The sequence below is a fragment of the Dermacentor variabilis genome, chromosome 6 (genome assembly GCF_050947875.1).
Source record: "Dermacentor variabilis isolate Ectoservices chromosome 6, ASM5094787v1, whole genome shotgun sequence".
Taxonomy (NCBI): Eukaryota; Metazoa; Arthropoda; class Arachnida; order Ixodida; family Ixodidae; genus Dermacentor; species Dermacentor variabilis.
The window spans coordinates 7,781,685-7,800,456 of NC_134573.1; the positions used below are offsets into that span (position 1 = coordinate 7,781,685).

At 47.1% G+C, this 18,772-nt stretch overlaps 1 protein-coding gene across 3 annotated transcripts in view; it reads left to right on the forward strand.

The window, feature by feature from the left end:
- Window positions 1-18,772, forward strand: part of LOC142584601 (protein FAM204A-like) — a 126,263-nt gene that overhangs the window by 33,571 nt on the left and 73,920 nt on the right. For 2 of the 3 annotated variants that reach the window (XM_075694730.1, XM_075694731.1), the window contains exon 2: window positions 1,416-1,549. In XM_075694730.1, the coding sequence (XP_075550845.1) occupies window positions 1,416-1,549 (134 nt within the window). Of the gene's footprint in view, window positions 1-1,392; window positions 1,550-18,772 lie in introns of all 3 variants that reach the window. The other variant, XM_075694732.1, reaches the window with a different exon arrangement.

Sequence of the window (18,772 nt, forward strand, 5' to 3'; positions counted from 1 at the left end):
CTTCATCATGTGGTCGCCTTCTGTGTCGTGACATATACACCTCCTGGGAAACGCAAAGAAAACTGCTTTGGAGAAAATCAGTTACAGCAAATTATTTAGGGTGCTCTGAGGCTTGCCTCTATCTTCTTTTCTTCAAGGTTTTCAAGACACAGAACCTTCATATGAAGCAAGAGATAAGTAAAAAATGTCCTGCCAGCCCCTGGAAAGTGCATGAAGGACCCTAAAAATGCCTAATTGCGTTGGAGTGCTGCTTTAAAACTTCAGTACCAAAGGCTTGGCCACTCAATATTGTCACGTTACCATGACGGTGAAGAACCACGCACGTGATGAAACTGTTTTTGGGCGAATCTGTGCCCAACTAAACAAGTAAAGTTCTGCACAATGATAGCGGTGAACACACTCATCGGTCGTCAAAATGGGATCTGCAAGTGAAGTGCATTGGCTTACATACAGGGTGTTTCACATAACTTAAACCAAGGATTTTAAAAAGTGGTTAGCCACATCTGAATGAAACCAACATCATATGCTTTGCCATCATGTGGCACTCCTTAGAGTATTTTTTATATTATGCTTAATTAGTCAATTAACTAAGATGAATTGTGCAAAATAGTTAGTATTCACTTTAGAGCCAAGTGCATTTCGTTGCATTGTAGAGGGGATACGGAAATGACCAATCCAATTTTTTGTGGCAATGTACGTGCTGCATGGTGATTTTTGTCGGCGTTTAAAGAAAGCCCGCAAAATATGAAATAAAGCCACATGGCTTTGCTATCGTATTGCAGCGCTCTCAACCGCACTTCGCGCGAAATAACAGTGCACGCGGACTGTGGCAAAGTGAGTGGTCACAGTTCTAGGTATCGGCTTCACAGTATGTCAGCATCTTTGGCTGTGGCACACGGAAAGGAAGTGCCGTCGTCCCTGATAAGTGATAGACTCGATGCCTTCAAGGTTGAAAGGGGAAAATGGGCATCCACTAGACCTGTAGCATGAAGCTGTGAAGGAAACTCGGATGGGGTTCTCAGAGTGAAAGCTTCACAGTTGAAGAAAAGTTAGCTCTGGGCAGAGACCTGAACTCGGGACCAGCTTTCTGGGGCGGTCGCCCTACCATCTGAGCTAGCCAGGAGCTCATCCGAGCTATTCCCACGCTGGGAGGAATTTTTCTTCAATTGCGAACCTTTCTTTCTGAGGAACCTGTTTGGGCTTCTTTTATAGCTTGGTGCTACAGGTTGGATGGATGTAAATATTTCTCTTTCAGGCATGGCCAGTGTACTGTGGATTGAGATTTTCATAGGTGAAATTTTGTTCTCCTGGTGCAAAGCAGGATGGGAACACCTTGGGTTGCAAATAGTGCCTACTCTGCTGGTGCATAAGGCCTTGCTCTGCTTATTACAGTGCTCTGTGATGTTCCGGTGCAGAGGCTGGCCATTGCAAGCCTGGAAGCAGGGAGCCTGCGTGAGAGGAACACGGCAGTGCGACGTCGAATCGAGCAGCGTCGCATGGCTCGCCACAGGAGGCGGCAGCAGGCATCGAGCACTGAGGGCAACTCGTGGTGAGCCAGTATGCATGACCCGTAGAGTTGCCTACAAGAATTACGTAGAGGGGGCATTGCAGTCGTACCTTAGCAACACCAAAGGTTGGGCTTGTTCTGCATCACATTTCAGCATGAACAAAACCGAAGAATAGAGAAGGACAAGCACTAACTTTCAACTAGGGATCATTATTGCAGATGAAGGATATACTGTATTTACCCGAATGAACGTGAGTTTTTTTACCAAAAATAGAAGTGAAAAGTCACCCCCCGCGTTACATTCGAATACTAGGTATAATAATGCTAAGAAAGGCACCAAACACACATTATTAAGCTCGCTTAATGTGCCGCATTTACATGCGTTTCGATTGACCTGCTCCTTCAAAGTCACACAAGGACTTCGAGCCGAAACTTGTCGCATTTCAGCGGTATGTCATTGATCTAAGCCGCTCTACCAGCATCCACTTGGACACACATTGGGAATGCGGACCAAACCCCTGTATACCTTGATATGCCAATGGTTAGGACAGTGCACAAGTCTGGTGAATACGTTCGGATTACAGTCGAACCCGACTATATCGAACCCGTTTAAATCGAATTATTCTATATATCGAACAATTTCTGGGCACGGTATAGTTACAATGAGTATATATAGAAAAAATTACGTTTACATTGAACAAAAATAGCAGCGACTCCCGATATATCGAACGTCGAGCAGCGGAAAAGTGCCCCCAGAAGTTGGCTTTCCTTCGCGGTTGTGGGGAAACCCGACGGCGCGGCTCCATCCAACCGCTCTCCCTACCGTGACCGCGCTGCTTCGGACGAGCCGTCGACACCCCTCTGCAAGAAATGATCCTGGCCCACCCGCAGCGCTTGCTCAGACAGCCAATCAGAGGCTCTTGTGCCCTCGTCGTGCAAAATGGCGCGAGTGCGAGTTGTCTCGGTGCTTTTCTGGTCCATTGTGTGTGTGCCTTGTGGGCCTTATCCCGCAGTGTTGCCATGATGAAGTGGCAGAATTTGCCTTTTGTCGTGAAGCTCGAAATCATAAATCGGGTGAAACGCGGTGAGAAGTCGGATGTGTCCCCGCAGCGTGGATGATTCCGAGGAACACTCTCAGGACGATCTTGAAGAATAAGGGGGAAATTAGGGCTAAAGCGGCCAAACTCTCGCCCCGGTGCCCGTGGCACCCGACACGTACGCACGGCCGTGTACGAGTGGTTTGACCGAAATTGCTTCAGCCGTGCTGGCTTCCGCATGCTCGGTGATGACTGTAAATTCTGATGAATGCGACGCAGCCGTTGCCGGTGTTGCCGAAACTTGGAGTGAGCTGTCAGAATTTCCGGAAGCTGTTGACGAATCAACAGTGGACGAGTTTGTGAGTGCAAATGATGGTGTCGCCACCACGAGAGAGCCCGAAAACGAAGCCTGCATTGCCGACATCGTACCGAGCACAAGTGAAAGTGGGCACAATGAGGAAAGCAACGACGGTCCTTTGCCTACATCCTCTGAAGTCATTGGTGCGCTCATGCTAGTCCGGTGCTTCTGCGCGAATGCGGAAGGTTGCGGCCTCAGCTGTTCCCGACTCCTTAGACAATTTGGAGAAGTGTGTGCGTCGCAGGCAGCAAAATTGCCCAAGCAGAAAGAAATGCAGGACTATTTCATGCGAAACTAGGCTAGTTTCATCAATAAAGTGATTTTATAAATGGTATGTGCGTTTATGACATCCAATTATTCAGCAGGCTTATATCGAATTATGCTCTATATCAAACTGATAGGCGTATTATTGCGAGTTCCATTAGCCGGGTTCGACTGTAGAAGCACAGAAACAAAAAGAATCGGATAAGAGTTAAGCTCGCATGTTTGGCTGATGGTCGCAAGCTCCCTCCCATCATAATTTTTCGCCGGAAGACTATCCCGAAAGAAACATTTCCAAACAATGTTGTCATACGCTGCCACGAAAAAGGCTGGATGGACTCGGAACTCGTCATAGATTGGACTTGCAGCGTTTGGGACCGAAAGCCAGGTGCATTGCTGCATCCAGAATCAATATTGGTGCTGGATTCTTTTTGAGGTCACCTCACACCCGGCATGAAAGAAAAGCTGCTGCATGACCAAATGCATTTGGTTGTTATACTGGGTTACACCGGGTTGCCTACAAAGTACTTACTAAGGTAATTGCAAATAGAATCAGGAACACCTTAGACTTCAGTCAACCAAAGGACCAGGCAAGATTCCATAATAGGTACTCAACAATAGGCCATATTCATACTATCAATCAGATGATATAGAAATGTGCAGAATATAACCAACCTTTATATATAGCTTTCATTGATTACGAGAAAGCGTTTGATTTAGTCGAAACCTCAGCAGTCATGGAGGCATTGCAGAATCAGGGTGTAGACGAGCCGTATGTAAAAATACTGAAAGATGTCTATAGCGGCTCCACAGCCACCGTAGTCCTTCATAAAGAAAGCAAGAAAATCCCAATAAAGAAAGGAGTCAGGCAGGGAGATACGATCTCTCCAATGCTATTCACAGCGTGTTTACAGGAAGTATTCAGAGACCTGGATTGGGAAGAATTGGGGACAAGAGTTAATGGAGAATACCTTAGTAACTTACGATTCGCTGATGATATTGCCTTGCTTAGTAACTCAGTGGACCAATTGCAATGCATGCTCACTGACCTGGAGAGGCAAAGCAGAAGAGTTGGTCTAAATATTAATCTGCAGAAAACTAAAGTAATGTTTAACAGTCTCGAGAAGAGAACAGCAGTTTACGATAGCTAGCGAGGCAATGGAAGTGGTAAGGGAATACATCTACTTAGGACAGGTAGTGACTGGGGATCCGGATCATGATACAGAAATAATCAGAAGAATAAGAATGGGCTGGGGTGCGTTTGGCAGGCATTCTCAGATCATGAACAGCAGGTTGCCATTATCCCTCAAGAGAAAAGTTTATAACCAGCTGTGTCTTACCAGTACTCACATACGGGGCAGAAACCTGGAGGCTTACGAAAAGGGTTCTACTTAAATTGAGGACGACGCAACGAGCTATGGAAAGAAGAATGATAGGTGTAACGTTAAGGGATAAGAAAAGAGCAGATTGGGTGAGGGAACAAACACAAGTTAATGATATCTTAGTTGAAATCAAGAAAAAGAAATGGGCATGGGCAGGACATGTAATGATGTAATGAGGAGGGAAGATAACCGATGGTCATTAATGGTTATGGACTGGATTCCAAGGGAAGGGAAGCATAGCAGGGGGTGGCAGAAAGCTAGGTGGGCGGATGAGATTAAGAAGTCTGCAGGGACAATACGGCTGCAATTAGTACATGACCGGGGTAGTTGGAGAAGTATGGGAGAGGCCTTTGCCTTGCAGTGGGCGTAACCAGGATGATGATGATGATGATGATGACCGGGTGGAATGACGTCCATTCTTCAGCCCTTGCATGTTTGCTTGAACAAGCCACTTGCGGCAGCTGTATTGGGACTGGATTGAATGTGGATCTACCTCAACACCTGCAGGGAGACTGACACGCTCAAGTGAATCTACTGTTGCCCAGTGGGTTTCAGCTGCTTGGTACGGACTGTCTCATGAAACAGTCTACCACGCATTTAAGAAATGTTTTATTTCAAATGCCCTCGATGGAAGTGTGGACGATCTGGTGTGGGAAACAACTAGTGACAAAGAGGAGTCCAGCTGTGATGACAACAGCGACATCAGTGGCGAGGATGAAGATTAGGCATAGTTTTCAGGTACTTCAATAGAGCTGCTCTTGACTTTTCCTATAGTTTGTTTCCTGCGTTACATTTGTGTTCTAAAGTTTCGGTTTCTCGCGTTACATTCACATTTTTGTGTCTTTGATCTTGCACGTTTGCAAAGTCAACCCTTGCATTACAATCATGTTCTTTTTTTCCCAGATTCGCCCTCACAAAGTCGACTGTCGCGTTACAATTGGGGTCTCGTTACATTCGGGTAAATACGGTATGTACATTGCGGAATGAAAACAGAGAATGAGAGAATAGTACTGTCATGTCTGACGGAAGGCCAGCGCAATGGTAGAGTGAAAACAATACGGCTTTATTTAGCCATCAATGTAACAGCGGTGGGCGAACCGCCCAGTTCTGTGTTACAGGAATGAAAGTCCATGCCAGCTTGAATGCCACCACTTCTTGAGCAAAACCAAAAGGTAATAATGCTTGCACCACTACCACGGTGCATGTCTAGCTGTGAAGCTTTATTGCCTAGACACCCGACATATCATTTCCTCCACACTTGTTTATTTTCCCGTTGTAGCATTACACGCTGTACGGTCGGGAGGTCTGCGCTGACGTAGTGGGTAGCGGCAACCTTGTTTGGGGGCATTCCTGGTTGTCGATGGCTGTTCCACATACTCGGTGCTGCTGCTAGCACTTGTGCCAGCTGTTAGGATCGGCCTGCAGGGGTACTGCTCTGCAAAGCTATTTCAGCCCGCTGCACGTGCTTCGATCGACCCGCGGTGCAGGCGCCCTTCGAAGAACCAGCGAGGACGACAGCGCTGACCCACCATGAAGTTACTTCAGAGAACTGCGGACTTCGGCAGCTCTGGAATTTAGAGGCACCGGACAAGGGACAACCGGCGGCCACGCTGCGGGGGTCAGCTCGGGGAATAAAAGGCGCCTTTCTTGAAGTAAGCCCCAGGTTCTACGAAGTCCATCTGACGTCGGCTCCGGACCATGAACCTGTGCGGAAGTGTGTGTGTGTAAGCCGTCCTGCAAAGAGGCGGCTTGTTTACGATGACTGGACGAACATTTCCCTCACCTTGGGATCGGGGGGGGGGGGGGGGGGTGTACCGAGTGTTTATAAGCAGCTGTTGTCAGCTGCTAGTGTGTGCTCGTCGTCGTGCTCTGTGCTTGTCGTCGTACTCGTGAGCTTTATGCTCGTTTGCTATATGCTTCATTTTGCGGGCTCCATTTGGGAGTCACGCTAGACTGTGTAAATCTATCACGTGTTCTAATGTAAATAACATGTAAATAAATCCTGCTCTCCTAAGTCCCGACGAAGAGTCAAAGTCCTCCCAACAACTACGACCGCCAGATCTTACACAGCTACGATGTGGTCTTCATTGTGTAAGTCGGTGGCTGTGATCACCGTGTTGTCACAGTCTGGAGCACATGCGATGTACTTGCTGTGACACGCAAATTCATACACACCTCGAGGGGACATGACACTAACCTGATACGACGCTGGATCGGTGCAGGTGAGAACGATAACCTGAACCACCTTGGTCTGCAGCAAAAATTGTGTACACGCTCGAGATCTCATTCGCGGAACATACTCACCCGCCTGTGGGAACTGGTGTCTTGAAACTGTTTGTAGGCAACCTGTTCCTCAACGCAGGGCCTGACGAGGTCCAGCCTAGTCCTGAGGTGCCTCCCCAACAGCAAAGGAGAGGGTGCCTCTGCTGTAGACACTTGCAGAGTGTTGCAGTACGACAAGAGGAAGTATGTGAGCTATGTGGTTCGTCTGAACTTTCAAAGTGCACCCTACAGCATCTGGACGAAACGCTCTGCCAGATCATTGCTGCCGGGATGGTGCTGGGAGCTGTTCGCACATGTCTGGTTCCTACTCATTGCAGCTACTCCTGCAAATCTGGAGAAGTGAACTGAGTGCCATTGTCTGACAGGATTTCGAATCTGCAAAACAGTTCATGTAGGCATGAAATGGTTGTTTCTGTGGTGGTTGTCTGCATTGGAAACACTTCTGGCCATTTGGAATGTGCATAAACTGCCATGAGGTATGTCACTCCATTTATCAGGTCAGCAAAATCAGCATGCAACCGTTGCCAAGGGCCCGTAGGCCATGCCCTAGGATGCAAAGGTGCTTTAAGTGACAAATTGCGATTAGACACGCAAGCAGTAAAAGACGTGGTGAACCTCTCTATATCGCTGTCAATTTAGGCCACCAAACGTAGCTCCTTGCTAGTTATATGGTGCAAACGACACCTTTGCGCAACTTGTCTAAAAGGAACGTGTGAAATTTTTTGGTAACAAGTACACGCATTCTTAGCATAATGCATCCTCGATGTATGGACAGTTCCAGTCTATGAAAGAATGGTTCGATCTCATCTGGGACACTATGTGGCCAGCCTGCCAGAATATGATGGGTAACTGTACGCAAAGTGGCATCATGTGAAGTTTCACGAGCAATATCATTGTTGTTGATTGGCATCATGTCAAAGCGTAGGTCATAATAAGATTCTTCCTGCTTGCTCTTCGACCATCGGCTGTTTTATTGGAAGCCTAGAAAAGCAGCCTGTGTCAGCATTCTCTGCAGAAGGCCGGAACTTTAATGAAAAAGAACAGGCGGACAAACCAGCTTCCCATCGTTGTAGTCTGGCGGCCGTAATTGCTGGTATGCCTGTTTTGGGACCAAAACTTGTAGCCAGAGGCGTGTGGTCTGTGAGCGAAACAAAATGCCTTGCATACATGTAGTAATGGAATTTTCTAATGCCAAACACAAGAGCCAAAGCTACTTTTTCTAATTGACTATAACTTTTCTCAGCACGACTCAAGGTGTATGAGGCAATGCTACTAGCCTTATCTGACTGTCGAAAAAAATTTGCAACAACACTGCACATATCCCATAGGCAGATGCATCACAAGATGATTGCAGGGGCAAGCCCAGATCATTGTGGGCCAAGACTGGGGCTGGTGAAAGCAGCTGCTTGTTCTGTTGAAAGGTGCAATTGCAAGCTGTGTTCCAATCCCAGGTGATGTCTTTCTGCAGGAGCTTGTTTAATTGGAAAAGAACTGTGGATAAGTTTGGAACGAACTTTGCGTAGTAGTTGATCAGGCCCAGCAGCGATGGAAGTTGGTGCTTATCGGTTGGCAACGATGCATTGGTTATCGCAGCCAGCTTTTCGCTTGTTGTGTGGATGCCATGTCTGTCGATAACATGGCCCAAATAAGTTAGCTTGTCACGAAAGAATTAGCACTACAATGGCTTGATGCGAATTCTACATTCTGACAGTTTTTTCAGAACTGCATCAAGGTTCTGCAATTGTTCTATCTTTAAGCGACCTGTAACCTGGATATCATCAGTATAGCAAAACACAAAGTTGAGACCCTGCAAGACATCCATTATTTTTTGGAATACATGTATTGCGGGTGCCGAAGTGATTCCAAAAAGTAGACGATTTACGGCGTAAAGGCCCTTGGTGAATGTTAAGCGTCAGATACTGTTTTGACTCTTGATCCATTTCTACTTGCTGGTACGCCCTGTTAAAATCAATTTTAGAAAATTGCTGTCTGCCAACGAGGGCTGCAAGCAGCTCATCAGGTTTGGGTGATGGGTAATGTTCTACATCTAGTATAGGATTCGATGTCAGCTTGTAATCGCCGCATTCTCCTACTCACCCATCCCGCTTCAAAACTGGCACTACCGGAGTGCCGTACTCGCTGCTCGTTACTGGTGTCAATATGCCCATCTGTTGTCTAGACAACTCTTGCCCAACAGGACTTTTTAGAAAAAACTGAATGTTTCGAGCTTTGAAAAATTTTGGTGTCTTCCCATCTTTGAAAACAAGAGTTGCCTTCTCATCTCGGATGGTGCCTAGCTCATTCTCGAAGAGGTGCTCGTAGCGGTCGAGCAAGGATTTTAGCTTGTGCAATCATTCAACGCTGCGATTAGATTAGATTAGTGATGGCTCACACTGTAGCTGTTGCAGGCCACAAACTTGCCTCCAGCCGATGCACACGTGCTGAAGCCAGTTCCGCCCGAACAGCTCTGGACCGCTCTGAGAAAGCATGTACAGTGACAAGCACTGGCACTGGTCGTTGTGCTCTACTCTAAGAAAAGAAATACAGCATGGCTTCACAGGTTCGCTCGTATACATCCTGAGTGTCAGCTTTGTTTCCTTCAGAGGTACTGTTAGAAAAAGTGAGCGAAACTGACCCAGTGACATTACTGAAATGGCGGCTCCTATATCAAGCTTCATTTGCACAGGAACACCTTTGATGGTTAAGCTGAGCATGATGGGGTCTTCTGTCTCTACTTCTTTGGTAGCAACACTTTGGACAGGTGGTTCTGATGGTTGTAACACCCGAACATTCTGTAGTGTTCACTTCCGCTTAGCTGCAATTTTCTTTGCCGCATTAGGCAGGTCTTCTGAATGTGCCCTTTTTTGTTGCAGAAAAAACAAGTTGCATTGACATGCAGACACGCATTGGCAGTGTGAGCAGAATTACAGCGGAAGCATTTCATTGTTCCCCTGGTAGGCAGCTGATGCACCCCAAACTCGCTTTCATTCTTCGAATGGGCAACTGTAGCCTTAGCGAGCATAGTTTGCAATGCTGTTGCGTGGTCAATAGCTTGTTGAAACATTAGATTCTTGTCTTCCGAAAACAAGTGTCTTTGAATATTGACCCTAAGTAAACAGTACACAAATCTGCCTCAAAGCAACTCGTCAAGAAATGCACCAAACTCGCATGTTTGCGCCAATGCCCATAGCTCTGCCACATACTGTGGTATCATTTCATGTTCCTTCTGCCCTCGGCGATGAAACTGCTCGCTCGCCTATGACTGATTGTTCGGGGGCCAAATGTTTATGAAGCAGTTCGCACAAGGTTTCCAGTGACTTTGAGGACAATTTATCTGGAGTGGTACGTGACTTGAGTGAATACGTCTGTGGACCCAATATGCTGATGGACACATCCACCTTCTGCTCCTCCGGAACATTATTGGCTCGAAGATATACCCACATGCGCTCTTCGTAGCTAGTTCATTCGCTTATAGAATGTTTGAAATGTTCTACTTGCCCTAGCTGCAGTCTTGTGGTCGCCTTCACCATGCTGTCCCACCGGGCTGCTTCTCGACTGTCTATGCATAATCCGTCAGCACGTGAATTCCCTTGCTGTCAGACAGGAGCTTGTTCCTTGTTGGCAGCATGCCATTCTTGTTGCCAGTCTATGTTGTGTTTGATGGAAGGGCAGCGCAACCGTGGAGCGAAAATGGTGTGGCTTGTGGTTCTGTACAACCCGCCGTGGTTGCTCAGTGGCTATGGTGTTGGACTGCTGAGCACGAGGTCGCGGGATCGAATCCCGGCCACGGCGGCCGCATTTCGATGGGGGCGAAATGCGAAAACACCCGTGTGCTTAGATGTAGGTGCACGTTAAAGAACCCCAGGTGGTCAAAATTTCCGGAGTCCTCCACTACGGCGTGCCTCATAATCAGAAAGTGGTTTTGGCACGTAAAACCCCAAATATTATTATTATATTATTATTGGTTCTATATTACAAGAATGAAAGCATGCGCCACTTCGAATGCCGGTGCTTTTTGAGCACAACCAAAGTGTGATAACACTTGCACTGCTGCCATGGCGCATGCCTAGCTGTGAAGCCTTATCACCTAGGTGCACGGCATATCAAATACGCAAGAAGAGCAGCATGACTTGCTATCATCTATTCCGTGTGCCTGCACTCCCCAAAACATGACAGTTCTTTCTGTGATAAATTGATTGAGGGTTTGCTAGCAGATGGTCTTGCGCTGTCTGGGCAGCATCAGTAATCTTGCATGAGCATTTTTCATGATGTTTGCTGATAACATTGGTTAGTTGAAAAATGAGGATGCAATCGCACTTGTGACAGTGTAAAATGCCCTGTATGTCACCAGGAGGGCGGGCCTCACCTTAGACAACCCCCTGAAGTGGCGATATATGCTGTATACGATGATACACGTAAAGGTAAAATTCAACAAATTCAATTATATTCAGTGGCTCAAAACCACTGCACACATTTTTATTGTGCTCATGTAGACAGCCGTATAAGCACCTTCCCATGTGGCCTACGTAGTAGCTGCCACAATAGAGGGAGATCCTGTGTACCACTTGGCCTACAAAGTCCACGTAACAGGTGGGTTGTCTGATAGTGACAGTTCTTGTGGTAGCTGCTATGTAGTTCAGACAGGAAACTCTAGTGCTCCTATTGAAATACAGTCAAATATCGATATAATGAATCACGTGGGACCGCTGAAAATCGTTTATTTTGAACTATCGTTGTAATGAGAAACTTGTGGTTATGAGCCAGTGGACAAACCTAGGAATGAAAATGACTTACCTTGGCAGTAGACGCATGTGCAGACAAGCATATTCTCAAAGAAAGATGTTTCACTCACTTCAGAGCTGCTTTATTTGAAGAAATCAGTGATTTTCTTCTGGCACATGCAGCACGCACGACCAAATCTACTTTGCACAATACCTCATCGGGTATGTCATTGCACCGAGCAATGAAAGCGTGAACTTTGTTCATGTGCACTAAAACATCAATGTTTGACGCAATTTCATCTGCCCCCGCAGGGGCGTCTGCGTTAGCAGGCGTTTGGTGTGTTTATTGTTATTTTTTTTTTTTATTTATTCAATACTGCCGGCCGCCTTTTGGTAGCCAGGGCAGGAGTGGGTACATGACGCTTTTCATATTAATGGTCCATCAAGAAAACAACAACAGTAGCAGTTACGACAGAGAACCACATAGGCACACAGAAGGTTACTGCGAAGCAAAGCAAACAAAATAAGATGCAAACGCGTTACATTCAAATCCAAAAAAGAAAGAAAAGAAAAAAAAAAAAACGAGCTCACAAAGTTTATTGGCTAGAACTGATTGCTGAAAAAAATGCATCGGGTGATGATAAGGTGGCCACATCGTAGGGCAACTTGTTCCAGTCTGCTATCGTTCTTGGAAAGAACGACAGCTTGTATGTGTTGGTTCTGCACTGAGGCATTATAATTGTTTTGTCGTGTTTGTGTCGAGTCTGTCGGGTTCTGTTGTACTGCATGTAAGTGTGGAAGTCTAATTTGGTATGATTATTAATGATTGCAAATAGCATCTTCAGACGGTGCATTTTTCGACGAGATTCCAAGGTGGGAAGACCGGAGCGGCTAAGAAGATCAGATATCGATACCTGTCTTCCGTAGGCGTGGTGTATAAATCGCAGTGCCTTTCTCTGAACCCCCTCGATACTTTTTACATTCGTTTTAGTGTGCGGATCCCAGATCACGTCAGCATATTCCAGTAGGGGGCGCACGAGCGAAGTATAAGCTACAAGTTTTGTTTTAGTGGTTGCATGTTCTAACCGATGTCTTATTAGCCATAGTCTTTTGGATGCCACTGAAACCATGTTTTTAATGTGGGGGCTCCAACTGAGGTTCGAGCTGATCGTTACGCCAAGATACTTAAATTGTTCTACTGGTTCTAGAGGAGCGCTATTAATTTTGTACGAATACTTCAGTGGATCTTTCTTTCGGGTTAAGGTCATTTGTTTGCATTTCGTGACATTTAATGTCATCGACCAGTTTTGGCACCAATTACTAACAGCACGCAAGTAGTTATTTAGAACGAGCTGGTCACGTTCGGCGAGAATTGTGTGATAAATTACGCAGTCATCTGCGAAAAAACGGGCCCGCACAGGAGAGTCAAGTTTTAGGTCATTTAAATATATAAGAAAAAGAAGCGGCCCAAGGACTGAGCCCTGTGGCACTCCTGAAAATACTGGAGCGATGGGTGAGCTTGAACTGGATATCTGGACGTACTGTTGCCGGTGAGATAGGTATGAATCAAGCCACTGTAAAATTTGTTGATTCTGTAAGATGTGTCTAAGTTTTAGCAGAAGTTTACTATGCAGTACGCGGTCGAAGGCTTTTTCAAAGTCCAGAAAAATGGCATCTATTTGTCCTGCTTTGTCAAGGGTTTTACAGAAATCATTGGTAGTGTGAATTAGCTGTGTCACAGTAGATAACCCGCGATGAAATCCATGTTGAGCCTCAGAAAAAAAATTATTGTCTTCCAAGAATGAGGCGATGTGTTTGAAAACAAAGTGTTCCATAACTTTACCTGCGGTGCACAGCAAGCTAATTGGCCTGTAATTAGCGACACAGAGCTTGGTACCAGATTTGTGCACAGGAATAACCTTAGCCAGCTTCCAATCCCTGGGAACGTCACCCTCTCGTAGACTAGTACGGAATATAATAAAGAGGAATTTTGAACACCATTCCGCGTATCTGGAAAGAAACGTGTTCGGAATATCATCAGGTCCAGATGATTTCTTTGTATTCAGGTGTAGAAGGGCGGAAAAAATGCCTTCTTCGCCTATGCTAAGATCAGGTATCTGGAAGCTGGTTGATCTGAAATTGGTAGACGGACCATCACCACGCAGGAACACAGAAGAAAAATAGTCGTTGAATGTTGCCGCTATTTGTTATCCGTCACTAACGTCCACGTCATTTATTGTCAATTTGTGTATGGGGTCCTTTTTTTGAGCTAGATAATTCCAGAATTTTCGCGGGTCATTAATGAGGAAGTTGTGCAGTTTTACATTTATGAATTGGAATTTTGATTGTCTTATTTGATTTCTTAGCTCTCTACGAAGTGACGCCACAGTACTGTGTGCAGCCGTCGAAATGTTACGGGAAAGTCTGCTTACGCGACGTTTTAGGTGAATTATTTCTCGCGTAATCCATGGACTGTGGCTATGAATTTTCTTTTTCTTCAGCGGGACGTACCGATGAATACACATATGTACCGTACTTTTAAAGTGCAACCACAATTCATTCGGACTTGTGTGGCCTTCACTGTACCTTGCAAAAAAATTGTCGTATTCTTGTTCAAGAAGGTCTAAAATACTCTCGTCTTCAGCGTCATTGAAATCGTAAAATTGTTTTGTTGATTGGCGTGTGATTGGTCGTGCCATATTGGTTTTGAAAAGCACTAAATCGTGGTCGGATATACCAGGCATAATATTAACCGTGAAACCCAGCCTTTCAATAGCATCAGACACAAATACAAGATCTAGAAGTGAGCCCGTGGTAGCAGTAACTCGCGATGGTTCAGCCACAACCTGCTTCAAATTAAAAGAAAAGGCAATATCAAGTAGCAAATCAGAATGCCGGCATGAAGATGAGACGCTCAAGGATTCCCAGTTGATTTTTGGCAAGTTAAAATCACCACACAAAATGACATGTGAATATCGCTTTTTGTGCTCATTCAAAAAGTCATACAGCGTCTCGAGCATACCTAGATCTGAATTTGGAGGCCTGTAAACGGCGCCAATAAAGATGCTGTGTTTGCAAGTATGAAGTCGGATCCAGACCATTTCTATGCTAGTATGGTGTGGTACAAGCGTGTAATCTGTTCCTTTCTTTATCACAATGGCTACCCCACCCCCTCTAGAACTGCGGTCATGGCGGATAATTTCGTGCGAATGAGGTATCACATCCTTATCGGATATGTTATCATGGAGCCACGTTTCGGTGAGCACTGCAACATCAGGCTCATACGTTAAAAGAAGACCTTCGAAGTCTTCCGTTTTATTCCGGATGCTGCAGGCATTAATGTTCAGAACAGAGAACTCGCTTTGAACTGTGTCTCTATGGCCTAAATTGCGGCTCTTAAACGGACTCTTATTTCCGAAGTTACAGTTAGGCAGTCATTGTGAAGCTAGCGGGACTATTTTATCTTGAGTGTCGTCCCATTGGAACAGTTTACCATTAATTTTGATTTTGTCGAATGACAGCACGACCTTGGCACCTTTCTTCCTGTGTTCAGCAGCAGCAGCCCAGAGCTTCTTTCGGATTGATTGTACCCGCGGGGAGAAATCTTCCGATATGCTATAGGCTGTGCCTCTCAGTTTGTTACAACTCTTCAAAATATTGGCCTTATCTCTGCCATCCATAAGTTTAAATATGACGGGTCGGCATCTGCCCTCGGCTGGGCGGCCAATTCTGTGAATACGCTCGATAGCCACGTTTGGAACCTTTAGAGTGTCAGTCAGAATGTTTTTAGTCACGACTTGTTCGAGGGATTGCCAATTTTCTTCGGTCGATTCTTTTATGCCATATACAATCAAGTTCTCTCTTCTACTCCTATTCTCCAAGTCGTCTACTTTCAAAGCCAGTTTTTCGACTTCTGACTGAAGCTCGTCAACCTTGCTCGTGTAATTAGTCACCGTAGCAGAAATATCGTCAAGCTTCTTGTCAATTGAAAACAGCTTAATACTTGTTTCGTTAATCTTGCTGTTAGTAGCTTGCACAGTGTGTTTAAGTTCATGAACATCATCAATTAGGGTCTGAAGCATCTCTGCAGTAGACGGTCCCGGGTTAGTCTCTACGTCACCACAGGTAGGCAGTAGGTTCACAAAGCAATGGTAAATCGCAGTAAGCATATCACTCAAAGACCGTGGGCACGGCAGAAGCAAGAGGCAAACATTGTCACTGCGATAGGTATACGTTAGGCGATAGCCTCTCACCTGAACGAAAAACAGGAAAGGATTCGTGAGCGGCATTGTCGCTGTGCCCCTGCCGTGCCCACTGGCCGGAATCCGCGAAGTGGCCGGACCTTTATGCTGCCAAAACTCTGACGTAATCGATGACGGCGAGGAAAATCCGGCAAGTAATGGTGCCCATGTGCGCATGTCCGGGAGCATGTCACTGATATCGCATCTCTGCGGACTGGTAGGCCTGAAGATACAGTATTCTGTCGTCTCAGCCGCAGAAAGGCCGAAGCATGTCTCGATGGCTGGGGGTGTCGGGCAGATGAAGAGCACGGCCTGAACGAAAAACAGGAAAGGATTCGTGAGCGGCATTGTCGCTGTGCCCCTGCCGTGCTCACTGGCCGGAATCCGCGAAGTGGCCGGACCTTTATGCTGCCAAAACTCTGACGTAATCGATGACGGCGAGGAAAATCCGGCAAGTAACGGTGCCCATGTGCGCATGTCCGGGAGCATGTCACTGATATCGCATCTCTGCGGACTGATAGGCCTGAAGATACAGTATTCCGTCGTCTCAGCCGCAGAAAGGCCGAAGCATGTCTCGATGGCTGGGGGTGTCGGGCAGATGAAGAGCACGGCCTGAACGAAAAACAGGAAAGGATTCGTGAGCGGCATTGTCGCTGTGCCCCTGCCGTGCCCACTGACACCACATACCCGAGCACACGAGGGTTGGACCCTCCCGCGTGTAGCCGTGCGCGGCTTTGCCGTGTCCGGGGAAAGGGGGATCCTGGGGGTTGAGCCGATGCCGGGTGTTTGGACCTTTAAAGCCCCCCGGTGGAGGCAACACACCCCTTTGACCTCTGCTTCACGCAGACGGCACCTCCAGACTGACCCACCTGGAGGAAACCGGCAGTCGCTTTTTCCGGTCTCTCTCTTCGCACATCTTCGTCTTTCCCTCTCACTTTTAGTCTTTCCTGTCTTCTTTTTCTTCTGATAACTTCCAACATTCCTGACGGCGAGAGTTAACCTGGTGTGGTATGACCTACCTTGGTTATAACATGTGGTTATAGCGACGACGTACAGTTGACATGGTAGGGCTTGTTTCACCACATACCTTGCCTTGTCCCCTTGTTGGGCTCGGTGGTGGGTGACTAGCATCGTTGCTGAATACTCAACATATTTCATGGGAACTTCCAACCCTTTCTCAACCGATCGTCCCTCTAAAAGGGGCCGCACCGATGCTACATTTCAGTTTTCTCTCAAAGCCACTCAGACCTTCCCGAAATTTCACGTTGTTCACAGTGATAAACCTGACAAGAAGGCAAGAACGATTTCACCATTCATTGTGGCGAAGTATCTCACAGAGACCACTGGAGGCGGCTATAAAATCACCAAGCTGGCCAGTGGCGACTTATTACTCGAATTGAAAGACAAAACACAACACGACAAGCTAACGAACCTTGTAGAACTTGGAGACATCCCCGTCAGCATAACAGCACACCGAACCATGAATACTGACACGTGTACTTGTCTTTATCGGGCGACATGTTTTGGCCGCCTAAGAAATGTTATCACACAGCGCGGGACGCGCCTGCATGTATCCGAAGTTTCTGGAAAGTTATCGATGCTTCTATCCACTGTCTGTTGTCGTCGAACCTTGTGTTATCTGATTTCATCGCTTGACACGAATGGTGTAGAACTTTGTAGAAGGCATGCGGGTCCCAACGATTAGTCTGGAACATTCAATGACTGCTGTATAAAAGCCGACGCGCTTGACCCGCTGATCAGATTTTCGCCGATCGCCGAGCGTGTTCGCCGCTATCGTTGTGCTATAAGTGTAGCCTGTTTTGTGGGCACAGGTTCGCCCAATAAAAGTTCGTTATGTTCACAGTATTGCTACTGTGTTATTCAACGTCACCACCACGTGACATCTGGTGGAGGTGCTTTACGTTCATGTACCGGACGCCCCCGACAAGCCGTAATTCAAGCCCGGACTGCAAAGACAACACCAGCGCCGTCCCTGAACATCGAGCAAGCCGCCGTCTTCAACAGCTGCCTCCAGAGCACGGACTTCTACCTGAGACCAAGAAGATTGTGTCCAAGGCAACTCCAATAGCAGCCCCAGCGTCCCCCATCGTGCTGCAGCAGCCCAGGGAACCACCGACGTTCCGCGGTTCCACATTTGAGGACCCGAAAAGCTGACTGAAAACGTATGAGAGGATCGCTACGTTTAACAGCTGGGCAAGCGACGACAAGCTGCGACATGTTTATTTCGCATTGGAGGACGCCGCCAGGACGTGGTTCGAGAATCGAGAAGCCACCTTGACGATGTGGGACCTGTTCCGAAGCGGCTTTCTGCAAACATTTACAAGCGTCGTGCGAAAAGAGCGAGCCCAAGCTCTACTGGAGACCAGAGCACAGCTGCCGAATGAGACGATCGCGATCTTCACTGAGGAAATGAACCGTCTGTCCCGCCACGCCGATCCGGAAATGTCCGAGGAGAAGAAAGTCCGCCTGCTGATGCGTGGTGTAAAGGAGGAACTTTTCAGCGCAATGATACGAAGCCCACCAACGACCGTTGAAGAGTTCCTTCGCGAGGCCACCGGCATTGAGAAGACACTCGAAATGCAGAACCGCCAATTTGACCGCCGCACGAGCTCGACAAACTACGCCGGAGTTCAGTCACTGGCCACCGACGACCTGCGCGAGACCATCAGGGCAGTCGTACGAGAGGAGCTTCAAAGGATCTTCCCTTCATCGCAACCTCAAGTGGCCACAGTCGCCGAAATTTTCAAAGAAGAAGTTCAGCGATCGCTCGGAGTTCCCGAGTTACAACCACAGTCATTGCAGTCCCAGCCAGAAGCGATGACCTACGCCGCCGTCGCCCGCCGTCAAGGTCCCCCTCCACGACCGCGCCAGGGCCCTGCAACGCCGCAATTCCGTCGACCACCGCCGCCGCCGCCAGCACGCCCACCCGTCGCCCAGCGCAGCTACCCGAGGAAGACGGAC